This window comes from Nicotiana tabacum, chromosome 24, assembly GCF_000715075.1.
Source record: "Nicotiana tabacum cultivar K326 chromosome 24, ASM71507v2, whole genome shotgun sequence".
NCBI classification, from domain to species: Eukaryota; Viridiplantae; Streptophyta; class Magnoliopsida; order Solanales; family Solanaceae; genus Nicotiana; species Nicotiana tabacum.
In genome coordinates, this window is record NC_134103.1 from 30,544,512 (window position 1) to 30,561,253 (window position 16,742).

A 16,742-nucleotide genomic window follows, 5' to 3' on the forward strand; every position below is an offset into this window, starting at 1 on the left:
TCGCAAAAGCATAATCAAGCTGTGCGAGTATCACATAGCATCTAGAAATTCAAGTAAAGTAGCTAATAGACAATAAATTTGGTTAGTAGAAACATTACCGAATTGTTTTGCGGTAGAAATAAAATCGGTTTTGGGGTATCTCTAAATAGAAAAAAAAGCCAAATATTGAGTCTTGTTGATAAAGGAAAATGAGCTGCTGCGATCTGATTATGTTCACGCTGTGATATGCCATATCCATGTAACAGTGGCCTGTTTGTAGAACGGTTTCAGGCCTTGGAGAGCACACTTGAAAATTTGGCAGCTATTAAGATGTGGTAACTGAATTGTGTGAACTTACTCATCTAAAACTTAAAAGATGGCACAAATTTGATGTTAATTTATATCTTAAGTATATCCTTTAACATGCAGATGGATTGTTTTAATGGACGAAGTACTTGAATTCTTTATATGATGAGTGGTGAAACTCAAGTTCTCTATCTACTTTCGAGAAACAATGAATTGTGCAAGCCAAGTCTTGTTTTTTTTTTTTTTAATTCTATATAGGGGGTAGGGTTAGGGGATTACAAGGCTGAATTATGTCACAACATGAGCAAAATGGCTGAAGCTTATGGATATTAAAACAAAGAGGTTTGGGCAACAGGACCATTTTGGAAATGGAGTGATATATATTTTTACTGAGATTCTGGTTGATCTACAATTAACATATTTCTTTTTGTGATGGAATATACAATCACACTTTATAAAAGCGAGTTATATACCATTCTGGTCTATTGCTATGTTGCTCCAAGAAAAAATAGAGGACAATCCTCCAAGCTAATTATATACCATTCTGGTCTATTGGTGAACAATCAACTCTAGAAAATCATGCTCACTCACATTGAATCCATACTTCATTTCCGCTGTGCGGTCATTCTACCAACTGCCAATCAATCTGGAAACACAGATAGACCAACCTGATGTAGTGGGTTTGGTTTAGTCCTTACTAGAGATGTATACGGCATACTCCAGTATAATACTTCTCGTATGAAGATACTGATTTTGTCGTTTTTAACACCTCGCCCATTATCCAAAGCTGCACCTGTTACTTGTTCGCTAGATTCTTGCTACTCTGCTGCTCTGAGCAATCTCTCTTATAGCAAAGGCTGAGCCTGGTTCAATAATTTAAAAACCGTTCTGGGACTGGTTTTAGACCAGTAAATTCAGGACAATGAGAGAGAAATCAGTATCATGAAAGGAAGACAAAGATGAGTCTACTTTGCAAGGGTGAAAGAGTTGTTAAGACTTGGGAGTTGATTAGTACTTTGAACTGTGTGAACCATGAAGATCGTGAACGAACCATCAATCGACATGCTGGTGATAAATGAGAAATTCACTAATTTGAAGCCTCGTCGACAGAAAATAAATTGATCAAGTTCTATAGCTCTTACAGGAACAGTGGCTATAGATTACCTGCATTTGAGTTCGACTCCTTAAGGAGATGATGAATTTTTGTTTCTATATCATCCTGCTAATTCACTTATTGGTGGGCGGTCCATTACGTTAGATGCACCCTTGGCATTGCTTTGCAGCAGTGGATCAATATCAGGCAATTTAGGAATCTGCAATCATGCAGAAAAGCAAAAATGAAACAGAAAGAAAACTACAAAGAAGAAATGAAAGGAAAAACTGAAAATAAGGAGTTGTATAATCACCGAATATAAGGAACTTAGCTAAAGTGTAGGGCCGCCTCTGTCTTTCTTTAATTATGTGGGCTGGGTGCCTAGGTGTATGCCCTTAAACTTTGTAATACTTAGTTCTCAATCTTGTACAAAAAAGATTTATTTGCAAACAAGAGACGAGACGCGAGAGACAGAATGAAGATTGACCGCAAATGGTCGCCCAAGAATATGCAATCGTGCAATATAGATTTCCTTAAACAGAGTAAGCAAGAGACTGCTAGTCTTTAACAACATGCATACCTGAGCTAATAAATCAATCGTTCTTCTTAGAAGGCGAGCCAAATCTCCTTCATCCATTGCACAGTCCATCATAATCTCTTTCCAAGTAAGACCAGAAGCCCAAGCTTCAACCATGCCAGAGAATTGGCTATCCAAGCAGCAAGGAATCTGTGAAATTAAGCAAGTTTGTTTCATAATAATGAAGTGCAAAGCCAACCTGGAACCTATTGTAAAGTGGCTCCAATCAAACTTGAAAACTCACTTGTACTCCATGCTTTTCCTGAAGCTCTAGAATTGAGCTTTTTGTTTCTTCCAATAAGTCAATGACATTCAAGACAGTGGTAGAAGGTTCATAAACGAAACTGCAGATAGAAGGTTTCAAATCAGATCTTTCCTATTCAACAGAGGTTTAAAAAACATTGGCGATTGTGTAGAAGCCAACTTAACCATGATGAACTGATACTGGAAGTTCACTAAACATTTGCTTTGATTTCTACAATCCTTTTTTAAATACCTAGTTTATCAAAGGAGTATAAAGCTCTGGCAAGAACTCCGCACTAAATTCTGGATTAAATGAAACCGCAAGCAGATGTCTCGCCCAAATTGCGCCCAAATTTATAAATGGTATAACACATAAGAACCTCTTTATTTCAGAAACCCAAAAAACTTTTTCAATTAGATAATCAGTACCTACCACAACACAACTATCCAGCTATCAAATAGAGCTACTAATCTCCAAACTATAGACTAGTCTCGAGGTCAAGCACAAGTAAAACACATATGACATCTAAAATCTGGAAATTCACCTCCTTATCCAACAAAAATTATGGAAATTCACCAGGACACAAGTAACACAACAAAGAGAAGCCAGTGTAAGTCAAACTAGAGTGCAGTAAAAGTGAAATACCGTTCCTTCTGGAAAAGTAGCTCTAAGGGTACTGTATGTCGTTAATCCTTACTAGTAAGTATTGCATAAAACTTCAAATCAGGTCTCAGCAAATGTCAATAGTTCTCCAAGGAAATCAAAATTTAAAGTTTTTTACTCCGCAAAAATTCGCCACTAGATTTCAGCTGGATATTCAGACTCCTGCTTGACATAATCTTCAAGAAAGTATCAGATATCGTCTGAATACTTGCCACTAATGAAACAACAGCCTTGATAGGGATATGAACAGATCAACTACCATCAGCAGTCTGTGCAACTTCATATAGGGGTATTGTAAGCCTATGTTGGATCAGGCTCCATTAAGATCATAGGTAGGTTTAGGTTCTTGGTCTGGAAACTAACTTTTCCAAACCTCTGCACTCTGTTCTTTTTGTATAAGTCTAACGTGACAGTCAGTGTTATTAAAAGCGAGCGCTTCTTGCTTAAAGCGCAGAAGCGAGGGGTCTACGCTTTTCTGCCCTGAAGCGTAGCATCTGTAAATAAGCACACGCTTCAGGCAAAAAAGCGAGAAGCGAGGCGATGGAAAAAAGCGAGAAAAGCTCACTTAAGCGAGGTCCAGCGGCTGCCTAGGGTTTTTAAAAAAAAAAATCCAAATACACTTGTGCACATTTCTTCCAAACACATCTGCTTCTCTGCTGCGACGACTCTCTTCTTCTCTCAACTGCTGCAAGCCTTCGAGTTCTTGTCTTCTCTCAGGTAAGTTTCTCTTCTCTTCCTCTTCTGAATTTCTCTGCTACTGTTCGACTCCTCACATCTTTTCTCTTCTTCTCTTTCTCTTCTTCCTTTCTATTTTTGTTAGTTCTTCTTTTCTATCCTGCCTTGTTTTCTATTTTACGGTTCTGCTCTATTTATTTTTGTTTAAATTTCTGCTGTTCACTATGCTTCTGCTCTGTTTTTTTTTTTTTTTAGGTTGTTGAAGAATAGGATGTTGCTCCTTTTGTGATTTGGTTTTGCATTTGCCTAAAATGTTATTAAAATGTTATGACTTTTGAGGATTATTGACTATCTAGTTTTAGTATCTATTATTTACTTCTTAATTTAAGAATTGAAACATTTACCTAATATGTTATTTTAATTAAGTTCTTGGTCATTTATCTTTGCCTATTTAATATTTTTTTATTTATGTATTAAATTGCGCTTCACATGAAAAAAGCGCGCGCTCGCTCTCCAAAACACTGCGTGACACTGTCCTGCTTGCTACCTTCTCAAGGAGTAAGACAATGGCAACTTATTGTGGATCCTCTACCCAATATAAGAGGAAGAGCAGGAGGGAGGGAGGGAGGGAGAGAGAGAGATGAAAAATAATGCTTTACATGGAAATGAGTTGGTCACCAATATGAACTTGAACTTTCTTGTAACTCAATATCTAGACCACTAAATCCTAATTTAGAAATGCTAAGACAAAGAAGAGCAGTGGTGACCATTTTCTTCAAAAGGATGAGTCCTTTATTTATATGGTGGAGGAAAACCCGCTTGGAGGTGTATGCAAGAGCTAGCTAGACCAACCTATACACTCACATGAACCTATAAAGACGAATAGGCAATGTCGGAATTGAAATCAGACTGATAGTACTCTGCATCTTGAGAAAAAAAATTCTACCTGTTATTTTTCCAGGGCCGAAGTCTAATTCCTTCAGAAACTAGACTTCCACAGACTGCAGCAAGCTGTGCAGGTTTTAGGTCCAGCAACAATTTATTTCGAAGAACCATCGCAAGCCAAAGTTCATTTTCTCCTCTAATTGCAGCTGCAGTTTCACCCAGGGGGAAAATGACATGTGTATTGATATCCAATGCTCTACTTTCATGTATAACATTGCTGACCTGGCAGACATTGAGTGATGAGTAATTTCTCTGCTTTGTGGTAAAAATGAAACAACAATCTGAAACTCTGTTTTAGGACACAAGTTAATCAAGGGCTTCAATCTCAACAGGGAAACTGCCTCCAAGTAATTCACCAGACCAAGTAAAATAACAATGAGATCATGGGCGCTTGCTGCAGTTTCCAGAATATTTTCTATTTTGAAATTCTTACAACAAAGACTTGGTTCAAGTATCAAACAGTATTCAAAAAACAGCATTTCCTATTTCAGTTATCCCGCAAGGCAATATTCATAAAAATATTCTCTCAATCCTTTCCCTTTAAAACACACTCCCTTCATTTCAATTTATATGACGCTATTCGACTAGATACGGAGTTTAAGATCTTAATTTGACTTATATAGCATACTCATGATAGTGGAAGAAGAATATTAAAGTAGTGGTTGAAAATTTAGTTTGATCGAGAAATCATCACATCAAAGTTTAAGGTAAGGAATACTTTAATGAATCTGAATTCTCGAAATTTTGAAAGTTGTACAGAAATGGGATGGCATCACATTTTGGAAGTCCAAAAATGGAAAGTGTCGTATAAGTTGGAATGGAGATTTGCTTAAGAGAATGCTGCTTTCCCAAAAGATTTCTGCGACAACTTCAGAAAAATACAGTTCACATAAGTGAACTATCATTTTTTCCTGCTCAATTAGCAAACATTTCCAAACTGCAAAATAAAAAAGTTGATCTCGGAGCAGATCCCCAGAAAATGATAAAGGTAACCAACAAAGGTGAGTTTCGTAAAAATAATATCAGGATAAATTCTTTTTTCTTTCTTTTGAGTACATGGGAGAATAGCAAGAACGCTTGAGAATAAAAAGGATTTTACCCAATGGAAGAATATGAACATTCAATCATGCCCAATATGAGGATGTTGTAGCAGACATAATGGGCTAAGGATGAAAAGTTGCACAACTACACGAAGTACAATCAGTGGCATGTAACAAGCAGATAAGTAGTAGTATACCTGCAGAAATTCCTTCCAACCAGTCGGCTCAATCTGCTCTATACGACCAATCAAACGCTTTGACCTAACCTTCAACCGCCGAATCTTCTCCTCAGTGAACTTAGCTGAATCTATTATCTTCTTATACTCTTTAAAGCCCTCTGTACGAGCTATCCTTTTCTTCAAACGGGAGACCTTATTCCGTTGGTTCTTGTAGCATTCTACTGCATCATTGTATGCTTGAGACAATTGCAAGACCTGACAATACACATCAGCAAAAAGATATTTCAAGTGTACAAGCTAGGATAAATGCTTCAATGTTTCACATGGTTTAAGACCTAAAATAAATACAAATCATATAGCATGCGACGCTAATTTTTTATGATATGTTATGCTTTTATAAGTAGATGTGTGCAAAAGAGACACGGATAAATGATTCTGAGGACCTGCTGACATAATCAAAATTACTCGTCACGAGCTATATGCCAATACAGAAGTATGTTAACTCCCCCAGTGCTGAAGCTCAAGTTGGCTCGTGGTAAACTTGTAAAATAAATAATGATGAGAGTAATGCAAGTAACAATATAAAGAGGTGGTCTAACATTTAAAAGTTTGACTAAAAGAAGAACGATAAGTTGTCCTTACTTCCAATGGCATTCCACCAAGAAAACTAACTGGAGATTAAACTTAGCACAACCTGAAGTGTATAAATAGTAGCAACTCTAACCAAAGTTCTACACGCGGATAAAAACTCGAAATGGCGAACACTAAAATCTGCATTACCAATGCTTACTAAAGCAAAGACTGTTACTCTTGCTTACTCTTTGTAGTGAGCAATTCCTGGAAAGAATGTCCTGTTACCTAAATATATATATATATATATATATAAGGTCCATCTTACCCCAGATAAGAACATCTATTGGCCGAGAAACAAGAAAGATTGGATTCCACGCTTAGCTTTTCCCATCCCGCCTTCCCTCCCACCACCCACCCTGCCCCCAACCCCCCTTCGAAATAAACATGAAATGCAAAAGCAGATGCTAACGAGCATCAACATGAGGAAATGCCCATATTAGATAAAAAAAATGCAACACAAGCAAAACAATCACAGCCGATAATCAAGACAAATAGGGTACCTCATCTTCTTCAGATAGACTACTCAAGACTGGCACATTTAAACTCCAAGACCATGTCTCCAAGGAACCTTCCAAACACCATAGACCTCCAAGTTCAGACACAGCTAACTTCTGCCACTGCATCTCCGCCTTATCAAGAAGCTCAGTCATAATTTCACGAGGCAAAGCGTCACCAAGGGCTAAGGCAACATTTGGAAAGCCTGTTCTGTAAACCATTCTAATCCACTTCTCTGTGAAAAGATACCAAGAGTTATCTGAACCAAGAGCCACGTGATAAGACGGTTTAACATCTCCTCCACTATCACCAACTTCAAAATTTTCCACTACTGTCTTTAATGCAAAGGCATCATAGTTCCGCACCTGGAAAAAGGAAGGATTACACATTCCTACTACTGTACAGTAGGTAACCGGAGAGAATTTTAGTTTAAGAGGAAACTGCAGTACTACAATCATAAACAGCTGTAAGAGGACTACAAATTTGCATGGTAGTGCAACCATATAAATCCTATATGGAATGCACAATAATAATGGCCATTTATTCCCTCAATTTAGAGGAGAATAGAAAGGACATACGTCATATGACTTGGAAGATAAGAATTATGAAAGAGAGAGAAAGTAAGAGACTCTTTCAACAACAAGATACTTAGCTCCATAGAGTCTAAGATAAACTCCAACTAGTTTGGGATTGAGGCATAGTTGATTGATTGATTGATTGATTCTTAGCCAAAGAGTAGAGATTCAAGATTAGTGAGAATTTGATGGCGACATGATCCCCCATATCAAGTAACCATAACTGAATAGGAGAAAATAGCCGAAAATTAATAGTTTTATAAACATGGCAAACTTCAAGGAATTATATGAAATGTCAAACATGTCGCCTATTAACTTTTAACAGCAAAGAGCAAGAACTGCATTAAGGTCTTAACACCTTTTCTACTTGCTTGTTGAGAAAAGGCCCTATGAAAGAGCTTTCTACTGTATGTAACATGATGTTTGCAGATCTGATGCCGAAGATACAAGCTAATTGCGTCTCTGGAGGACCACAATTAAGCATTGTACTTGCTGATGATATGAACGCTTCCGTGTTTACTAGTTTGTTTTTTTTTATAAAAGGGGGTCACTTGAAATGCTTACCATCCTTTTAAGCTTTTCAATATTCAAAGTATCAACCTTCCCCAGATAAACAGCAGCAACTAAATGTTGTACTCCGTCACTGTCGCTGTAGTGCAAAGACATGAATGGAAGGTGTCCATCTTCTAGCTCCTTCAGTAAAGGTTTCAATGAAAACACTCTTTCCAGCTCCATTTTTCTTCGCAGTTCTGTTCGAAGACGCTTTTCAGCCTGGAAAAGTTAGGCACAATGACCATTAACAAAATCTTTTGTGGTATGCTTTTAAAATTACTAAACCTGGAAGAAATAGTGGCTGGAAAGAGTGTATGACATGCTGAACACTAGATTAATTTTCAACAGAAAGCAAAGTAGAAAAGATACTCAATGAATGAATAAGAGCCTTTTCCAATTCGTCGTGCTTCCAAAAACTGAAACATATAGGCCAGTGTAACTAGAAAGTCATCCTTTAGACAAAGAACCTTGAAGAATATAAAGGGGAAAGCTAAATTAGTTTATACTAGTAGAAGTAGTTTCACCATACGACTGGCTCTTTACAGGCTTTTCAGGTCAGAAAGTGAACCTTTTTTCTGATAAGCAAAAGGAAAAAGAATGTCCTGCTTCCAGGAAACAAACTGTCTAATTTGAGGCCAAAAAAAAATGTTGAAGAGCATGAGTAACGAAATTACTCTTAATTCTTCCTGGAGTTCAGCAATCTCCTGATATGCTGATTGCGCTAAGAGCTTCTGGCTCTTCCTATCAATCGCTTCCTCGCTAATTTCTGAAGTAAGTGTCTCTATTTCCTTTTCTATTCTGGCAAGCTCCTCTTTTGCGGCAAGCATGACATTGCTTCCCACATAATTCCCAAAACTTTGCTCAATTAACTTCCTTGCTTCTTCCAAAGTCCGCCCTGCTCGTGAGACTTTTATCTCATCTAAATCACTTGATCTACGGGTAACTTTGGCCCCCTGGAGAATAAGACATAAAATCGTGAAATTAAAATAAAATGAGTCAAGGAGGCTCAAGCTAGAATAACGCACCGCAAGAAGATTAATCACCATCCCATACGAGGCAGTAAATTGTGAAACAAGAGGTTGAAGCCCAGAAAAAAGAACTTTGCAGCACTCTTCAGGCCCTTCATAAGGAGTCTGAACAAGAACCACATGACCCTTTTCATCAATACCTCTACGACCAGCACGCCCAGCCATTTGGAATAACTCATTTGAGCTTAACTGGACACGTCCACCATCACCCCTTTTGCTGAGAGATGAAATGACAGCTGTTCTAGCAGGCATATTGATGCCAGCAGCAAGTGTTTCAGTAGCAAAGACAACCTTAACTAGACCTCGCTGAAATAATTCTTCAATGAATGATTTCCAAAGGGGGAGACAGCCAGCATGATGTGCAGCCACTCCTCGGCGGAGGCCTTTCACTGCAGACACACGCACAGCATCAGGGTATTGAATACGGAACCTCTTGAGTGCCAGTTCGACTTCACTCGTTTCACACTCATCCAGTAACCTGCAGTCTTCAAGATATTGAACAGCTGCATCACATCCTTTCCTGCTAAAAATGAACCAAACTGCTGGAAGCATATCTCTCGCCTTTAGGTGCCACAATGTGTCTATAATTTGAGGTACCTGAGAATATACATTTTGTAACTAAATTTTGTGAAAATAGTCATATCTATGAGTTACTTGACAGGAAAACTCCAGGATATAAGTTAGATTGACAGTTTTCTGTGAAAATTACAATTTTTTGATACATTCTGTGTAAATGATGATGTAGCAACAAATTATCCAAGAGACGAGAGATAACATTGCAACACAAATTTCAGACTCAATAAGCTCGGTGCACACCTGTGAGCGGCGAATATTATTTATATCATTCTTTGAAAGCGGACGAACATCATTTTCACGTTTTCTTGATTTTCTTCTTTTAGATCCTTCTTCCTTGTATAGTTCACTGGCAGATTCATCATACTGTAAATAGTTGAGTGACAGCTTCCTGCTCAGTCAGAGGAAGGTAATTAGAAATGAAAACTTCAGCATCTTCTTGGGTAATAATTGTCCTCCAAATACTACAGAGAGTATTTCACACCGTTATGATTTGTTTTGTCCCATCACGGCCCTGACTATTTTTCTGGCCAATCCATCATATGTAGCTGAAATATAGTTTCTGAAAATTTTGTAGATACAATCTTTTGACTTCAGATTGCATATGGTATGCTCAACATATAATCAGTTTTATTATATGCCATGAAAAACGAGAACAGGGCCCAAAATTTAAACTGACAGACATTAATACCTGGGAATCAATAGTTTACCAACAACAACAAAAAAAAAAACTCAGTGGAATCCCACAAGTGGAGTTTGGGGAGGGTAGTGTGTACGCAGACTTTACCCCTATCCTGGGGAGGTAGAGAGGTTGTTTCCGAAAGACTCTCGGCTCGAGAGGAAGAATAGAGACAAGCAAATATCAACAACAAAGGCCAGAAAAATTATACCAACAATGCAAGAACCAGAAAAATAGAAGGAAGGAAGCAATAGCAATAGCAATAGCAACAAGCAGTAACAACGACAAGATACTAGAAAACCGAAGCGGAAGATAGTAAGAAAACAGCCATAATAAAAGCAATCTAAGAACAACGACAGGATACTCACAGATTAGCCCTATTAAACCCGGAACGGATCGGAAAAACACCCGACTACCTACTACTCTTCTACCCTAATTCTCGACCTTCATACCCTCCTATCAAGGTTCATGTCCTCGGTAAGCTGAAGTCGAGCAATGTCCTGCCTGATCACATCTCCCCAATACTCCTTAGGTCGCCATCTACCTCTTCTCATACCCGCCAAAGCCAACCGTTCACACCTCCTTACTGGGGCATCTAAGCTTGTCCTTCTTACATGCCCGGACCATCTAAATCTCGCTTCTCGCATCTTGTCCTCCAAGGGGACCACGCCCACCTTCTCCCAAATATCCTCATTCATAATCTTATTAAACCTAGTGTGCCCGCACATCCACCTCAATATCCTCATTTCAGCTACGTTCATCTTTTGGATATGGAATTCTTGACTGGCCAACACTCTGCCCATACAACATAGTCGGTCTAACCACCGCTTTGTAGAACTGACCTTTAAGTTTTTGTGACACATTCTTGTCACACAGGACGCCAGATGCTAACCTCCATTTCATCCACCCCACCCCTATACAGTGTGTGATATCCTCGTCAGTCTCCCCATTCCCTTGGATAAATGACCCGAGATACTTGAAATTTCCTCTCTCGAGACCGTCTCCAAAACCTCCAACTTCTCACGTCTCTTCAATCAGTACTATATCATCAGCGAATAACATACACCATGGCACCTCCCATTGAATATGACGCGTCAGTGCATCCATCGCCAATGCAAATAAGAACGAGTTGAGCGCAGATCCTTGGTGTAACCCCATTCCAACCGGAAAATGATCCAAGTCTCCTCCCACCGTCCTCATTCGAATCTTAGCTCCATCATACATGTCCTTAATCACCCTAGTGTATGCTACAGGAACACATCTAGCCTCCAAACATCTTCAAAGGACCTCCCTAGGGACCTTGTCGTACGCTTTCTTTTAGGTCAATAAACACCATATGCAAATTCTTTTTCCTATCCCTATATTGTTCCACCAACCTCCTAACAAGATGGATGGCTTCCGTAGTCGAACGTCCTGGCATGAAACCGAACTGATTCTCGGTTATAGACGGAATCAATAGTTTACCAAGATTTTTCTTTTTTTTTGATAAGATAAATAGTTTACCAAGATTATGATTTTGAATCATGCATATACCACGACCTTTGGAAAAAAACTATAACAAGTAAAGCAGTATATGGTACAAGTTAATCCAATGTTGTAAACGAAATCCGGTGCAAATGCAGTGAATGCTAAAAATTCCAGAAACAAAAAACAATGCAAGACATTGCCACTGGCAAACATTAAACGAGAAGATAAATGAAAGAGTTAAGGGAAAAAAAACCCTACCTATTCATGCTTGTGCCTTTGTCATCAAGAAGAGGTACTAAAGCTGTCTTTGTGCCGAAGTGCCAAGTCAGTGGAATTGGACGCTTGGATGATGTTACCAACTCTGTTCTACCATGAATCTTGAAAGATCATTAAATTAGAGAAGTGAATACCTAAATTTTTAACTTCTTGTCACTAGATTAACTTTAACAAAACCAGTAAGTAGAACTAGAACTGGCAGCCTAGATCAAGTTCAAAATTGCACAGCCAAATCAGAATAAAAGTTCATTTTACTATTCTCACGGTATTTTCTCATAATCAAACCAATTTTACCAACAGGCATGTGATGCAAAAAGATTTAGATAGCAGACACTGAAAGAAAGAGACACAACATCCAAACTTTCAAGACTCCTTAGAATGGAATTGCACAGCTTTATCCTACGAACAAGAAGGAAAACCCGGGGCATTTTGAGCAGTAAAAAGGAAAAGAATCAAAAGATGTAACTAGCAAGGTGTTAAATGGTGACATTATGCCAATGATAGTTTGATTACATGATCTCAAAGTTCACCAAAATTTAAATCATAACCAGCAGTCTACAAAATTTATAAGTGCCAAAAACGTTTAAGGGGTTTACTTAAATTATTACGTTATAGAAGAAGTTTGACAAATCAAACATGAACCATCGAATTGTTCAAGATATAAAGATTCCAATTAGTTGTCGTCTATTTTGTATTTAGTACAACTTTTAGTGAGGCTAATATGCATACATTTCAAAAAAAAAAAAAAAAAATTGTCAGCTACGCCTCAAGTTTCCCAAATCCAAGAACGCATTTAAAGTTGAATAAGTAGGTCAATTATAAGAATCTATGCTCCTGCAATAAAAAGTGCACTTCGAAAAGCTCAATTCCAACACCAAAAAAAGTTTTTAAGAAAGGAAAAGTATGGTAAACAAGACCAGCATCAAGAATGTCACAATCACAATAAAGTAACAAATAATTTTGGTTTTCCTTAAATGGAAGTGGTCTAAAAGATGGCATATGAATGGATAATTATCGTTCCAACATTTATCTTGACGTGGCAGATCAAAAATATGCAGGAAAAAAGCTCAACTAATTAAAAGAAGGAAACAATGTCTATAAACTGTGACTCGCCATCTATCTCTCAAACTGCCTGCCCACCCTTAGATCTGCGCTTCTCTCTCTCTCTAGAGATTTCAGTTCTGTATTATTTCAAATGTGACATGACAACAACCACCACCCAGTGAAATCTCACAAGTGGGGTCTGGGGAGAGTAGTGTGTACGCAGACCTTACCACTACCTACGAAGGTAAAGATGTTTCCGAAAGACCCTCGGCTCAAGAACGTTAAAAATGGAGCAATAGAGAAATAATAGCAACAACAAGGTAATAAGACAGTGGAAGCAAATAAGACATGAGGAATAATAATTTCAAAGTAAGCCCAAATAAACTGAAGAGTTATATCCCCCCCCCCCCCGACCCTGATTACAGGTGCTTGTCATTTGTGAAATGGGGGGGGGGACGAACTTACTATATTATAAGTAAACTAAACAAAATAAGGAACGTTTAAGCTAAGTGAAGTTTCCAAATTACCAGAACTTTAAATATGACACAATAATTATGAATTTTCTCTATAATATTCCTTACCCTTAATTTGACCTATTCTATCATATAATTGCACCATTTCTCTTAAACTTTATCATATTTAACCATGGCTGGATAAGAAAATGATTTTTAACCCTAATTGATGCTCACTGTCAGGACAAATGCATCTTTTTCACTTCTACAGTTCTACTAATAAAAATGAAGATAAGCCACTTCAGCCCAAAAAAATTAAAATCTGAATAACACAACTTGGAGGCATCAACAAAATTAAAGGACCGGAAAAGCATTTTCCAGATAGACTGCATTGGCTATACAAGCAATCGCAATTGGTTCACTGCAATACCTGACCTATCCATCCAGCCAACTCATCTGGATTAGCTACAGTCGCCGAAAGACATATAAGTTGAACTTCCTTTGGGCAATAAATAACCTTAAGAAACAGAAAGAGGGGAGTAAATATAGGAAATTGGTACTCTGAGGCTGCTGATGAATTGAGATGTAAAGAACTTGCACATTCAGAAGACACATACTATTTCTTCCCAAACTGTACCCCGAGATATGTCACTTAAATAGTGTACTTCATCCAAAACAATTACATCAACATGAAGAAGACCACCATCTGAGGAAGCAACCCCTACGCTGCAGAGTGAAGTGTAATGCAGTAGTAAGTTTAGGAATGAATAAAACAAGTTTTTAATAAATAGAATAAAAGTCTGACAGTTTCTTTATCCTTCACTTTTTTTCAACTTTAAAGGGAAGCCACATGTTACACAAATTGCAAAACTAGAACTCAATAATAATTTGATGGTATACATGGTCAACTTTGATCGAGCATATTATCTCCAAAATTTCTATACACAAAAGCTAAATCAAGTTGTCGCAAGCAGAGAGCTTTTTTCTCCTAACAAGCCAATCAGCATGCTGTTAATCTTCGTTTCTATCTAATAACTAATATGCAACAGTTCATAAAACCACTGAAATGTACCTCTGGTACAGCATATTGCGCAAAATCTCAGTTGTCATAATTAAAACCTGAGCATCTCTATTAACAGCTGAATCTCCAGTGAGGAGCCCCACATTACTTTCACCAAACGTCTCACTGTAAAGTGCCCCAAAGAAAATTGAAGCTCAGAAACATAATTATTCTGTAAAAGGAAACATGACAAAAATTGATAGAGGTGAATCGTACAAAACAGGATAAAAGATAGGGAGTATACAAAGTTTTATGCTAACAGTGTAAATAATATTTACTCAATCAGGTCATTTAAAAGGTGATTGCAGGTAACTCCAATTAATAGCATTGATTGGTAATATAGATGATAAGTAACCAGCTATAATAGTTTAGATTACAATGGTGTAAAAATCATTACATTGTCACTGTGTAGAACTTAAATACTTTAGTAAATTCGTACCAAAATTCTCGAAATTTCTGATTGGATAAAGCCTTAAGAGGAGTAGTATAGAATAGTCTCCTTCCTTTTGCCACTGTAGCAACAGCGGCAGCTTCAGCAATCAAAGTTTTGCCGCTACTTGTAGGCGCAGAGACCACAACAGATGAACCTCTCAAAAACGCTTGAATCGCCAATCGCTTCAAAATTTCGCACAAAATATATCAACATAACTAGAAAAATAAAAAAATGGAATAATGTTTACTGGAAAAAGAAACAAAACTGACCTGAAATTTGTCGATTCGAAAAGAGTAAATAGAAGCAAGTTCATTAGCATCGATAATTTCATCACCGAACTCTCTAACTTCACTCCGAAGCTTCTCGACTCTCTGCTTTCTCGTTTCCTCGATGTTCAGCACTTCGCTAACGGAATTTTCGAGTTCCTCATCGCTCTCTTCGCCTCCGTCGGATATCTCAGCCGAAACGACATCGTCATATTCTTCCGCCGCTTCTTCGTCATCATCATCATCCTCTTCTTCGTCTTCGTCTTCGTATTCGTCTTCATCTTCGTCTTGAGACTCTGTTGGAAAAACAAACCTCGGAAATTTGTAGAAGATTCTAGATTTAGAACTGTACGGAGCGTGAATGGACTTGAGGGAACAGAATCCTGGGGTTTGGATTTGGAGAAGTGGAAGAAATGGAGAGTGAGTGGTTATGGAGTTTGAAGGAGAAGGTGAAGGGAAGAAGAGGATAGGGAGTGTGCTCATGGCGGGAGGAAATTGTAATTTGATACAGTCTAAAAGAAGATTTTATTCACAAAAGGTTCCGTGCCGTAAAACGGCATCGTCCGAAAAATAGCAAGGAACAGTAATTATTTTGGAACTACATCGAAAAAGAAAGTTTCATTTTGACACATTAAGTCCTAATGGATACAAATTTGGACCCGCTCGGGTCGTGCATTATTCGGATCAATTCGAAAAATCAAACTGAACCAAACTCAAATTTTAATATGGATTAGCTTTTTAGTTTTTTTGTTTGGTTTCGGATTTAAGAAAATAAAACCCAAAAAAATAATTTAATTTTATTTATAATATATAATTTACGGAAAATTAGAATTTGAGTATTTTATCGCTTTCAGCAGCTTTCTTATATACTAAGGTATATAACGCCTCATTCTTCATTTTTAAAATATAACTCCTTATCCCTCGTCTTTACTAAGTAGTATTTTAATTGTGAAACGTTCATCAAAAATCTCACTATTTCTGCGGGTTTAATATTTGCAAGTAAGAATTAATCTCATTTGAACTTGGAATATAATTTAGATTTTGTATTTTATGTTTGAACGTGTTACTTTAAATATTGTAGTATATTTTAAAAACTTTACCAGTGACTAATATTAGAAACTATATTAAGAGGTTTATCATTATTACTTTTCATTCTTTAAAATATATTTTTTCGCCAGAAAGTATAAATATTTGATTATTTTAATTATATTATATGAAATAACTTTGTTTACCCTTAAAATGGATAATAATTAAATTTATACGCAATTTTAAGGATATATGGATTAATCCGATACAAGTGATTAATAATGTTAGATAAGCAAATGAAATATAGAATAAATAGCCAAACTAGCAATAGTATTGAATCCGGGCTCGGTTGTGGGCTTAACAATTTATCTGCCTTCGGTTCATAGCCAAAGTATATATGAAAAGTTATGAACAAGAATAAGAACCTTTGAATAGCTTAGAAACAAAGAAAATAAGTTTTATATTGCCTTGATATGTGTGTT

The 16,742-nt window shown here is 37.3% G+C and overlaps 1 protein-coding gene across 3 annotated transcripts; it reads right to left on the reverse strand.

The window, feature by feature from the left end:
* Positions 1-645: 645 nt before the first annotated feature.
* On the reverse strand, positions 646-15,854 carry LOC107802326 (DExH-box ATP-dependent RNA helicase DExH15 chloroplastic-like). Of its 3 annotated transcripts, none has more exons than XM_075247804.1 (17): positions 15,238-15,854; positions 14,975-15,150; positions 14,548-14,661; positions 14,093-14,201; positions 13,906-13,992; positions 11,962-12,080; positions 9,801-9,948; positions 8,982-9,581; positions 8,631-8,909; positions 7,969-8,175; positions 6,835-7,194; positions 5,720-5,956; positions 4,484-4,704; positions 2,200-2,299; positions 1,959-2,105; positions 1,450-1,598; positions 646-1,179 (listed from the first exon to the last, which is right to left on the reverse strand). In XM_075247804.1, the coding sequence occupies exons 1-16, from the start codon at positions 15,715-15,717 to the stop codon at positions 1,500-1,502; spliced, it is 3,483 nt and encodes a 1,160-aa protein (XP_075103905.1). In that variant the 5' UTR covers positions 15,718-15,854; the 3' UTR covers positions 646-1,179; positions 1,450-1,499. The 3 variants fall into 3 exon arrangements, with proteins under 3 accessions (XP_075103905.1, XP_075103907.1, XP_075103906.1); XM_075247806.1 differs by having other exon boundaries at positions 9,000-9,581; positions 15,238-15,836; XM_075247805.1 differs by lacking the exon at positions 646-1,179 and adding an exon at positions 1,217-1,350.
* Positions 15,855-16,742: the final 888 nt, after the last annotated feature.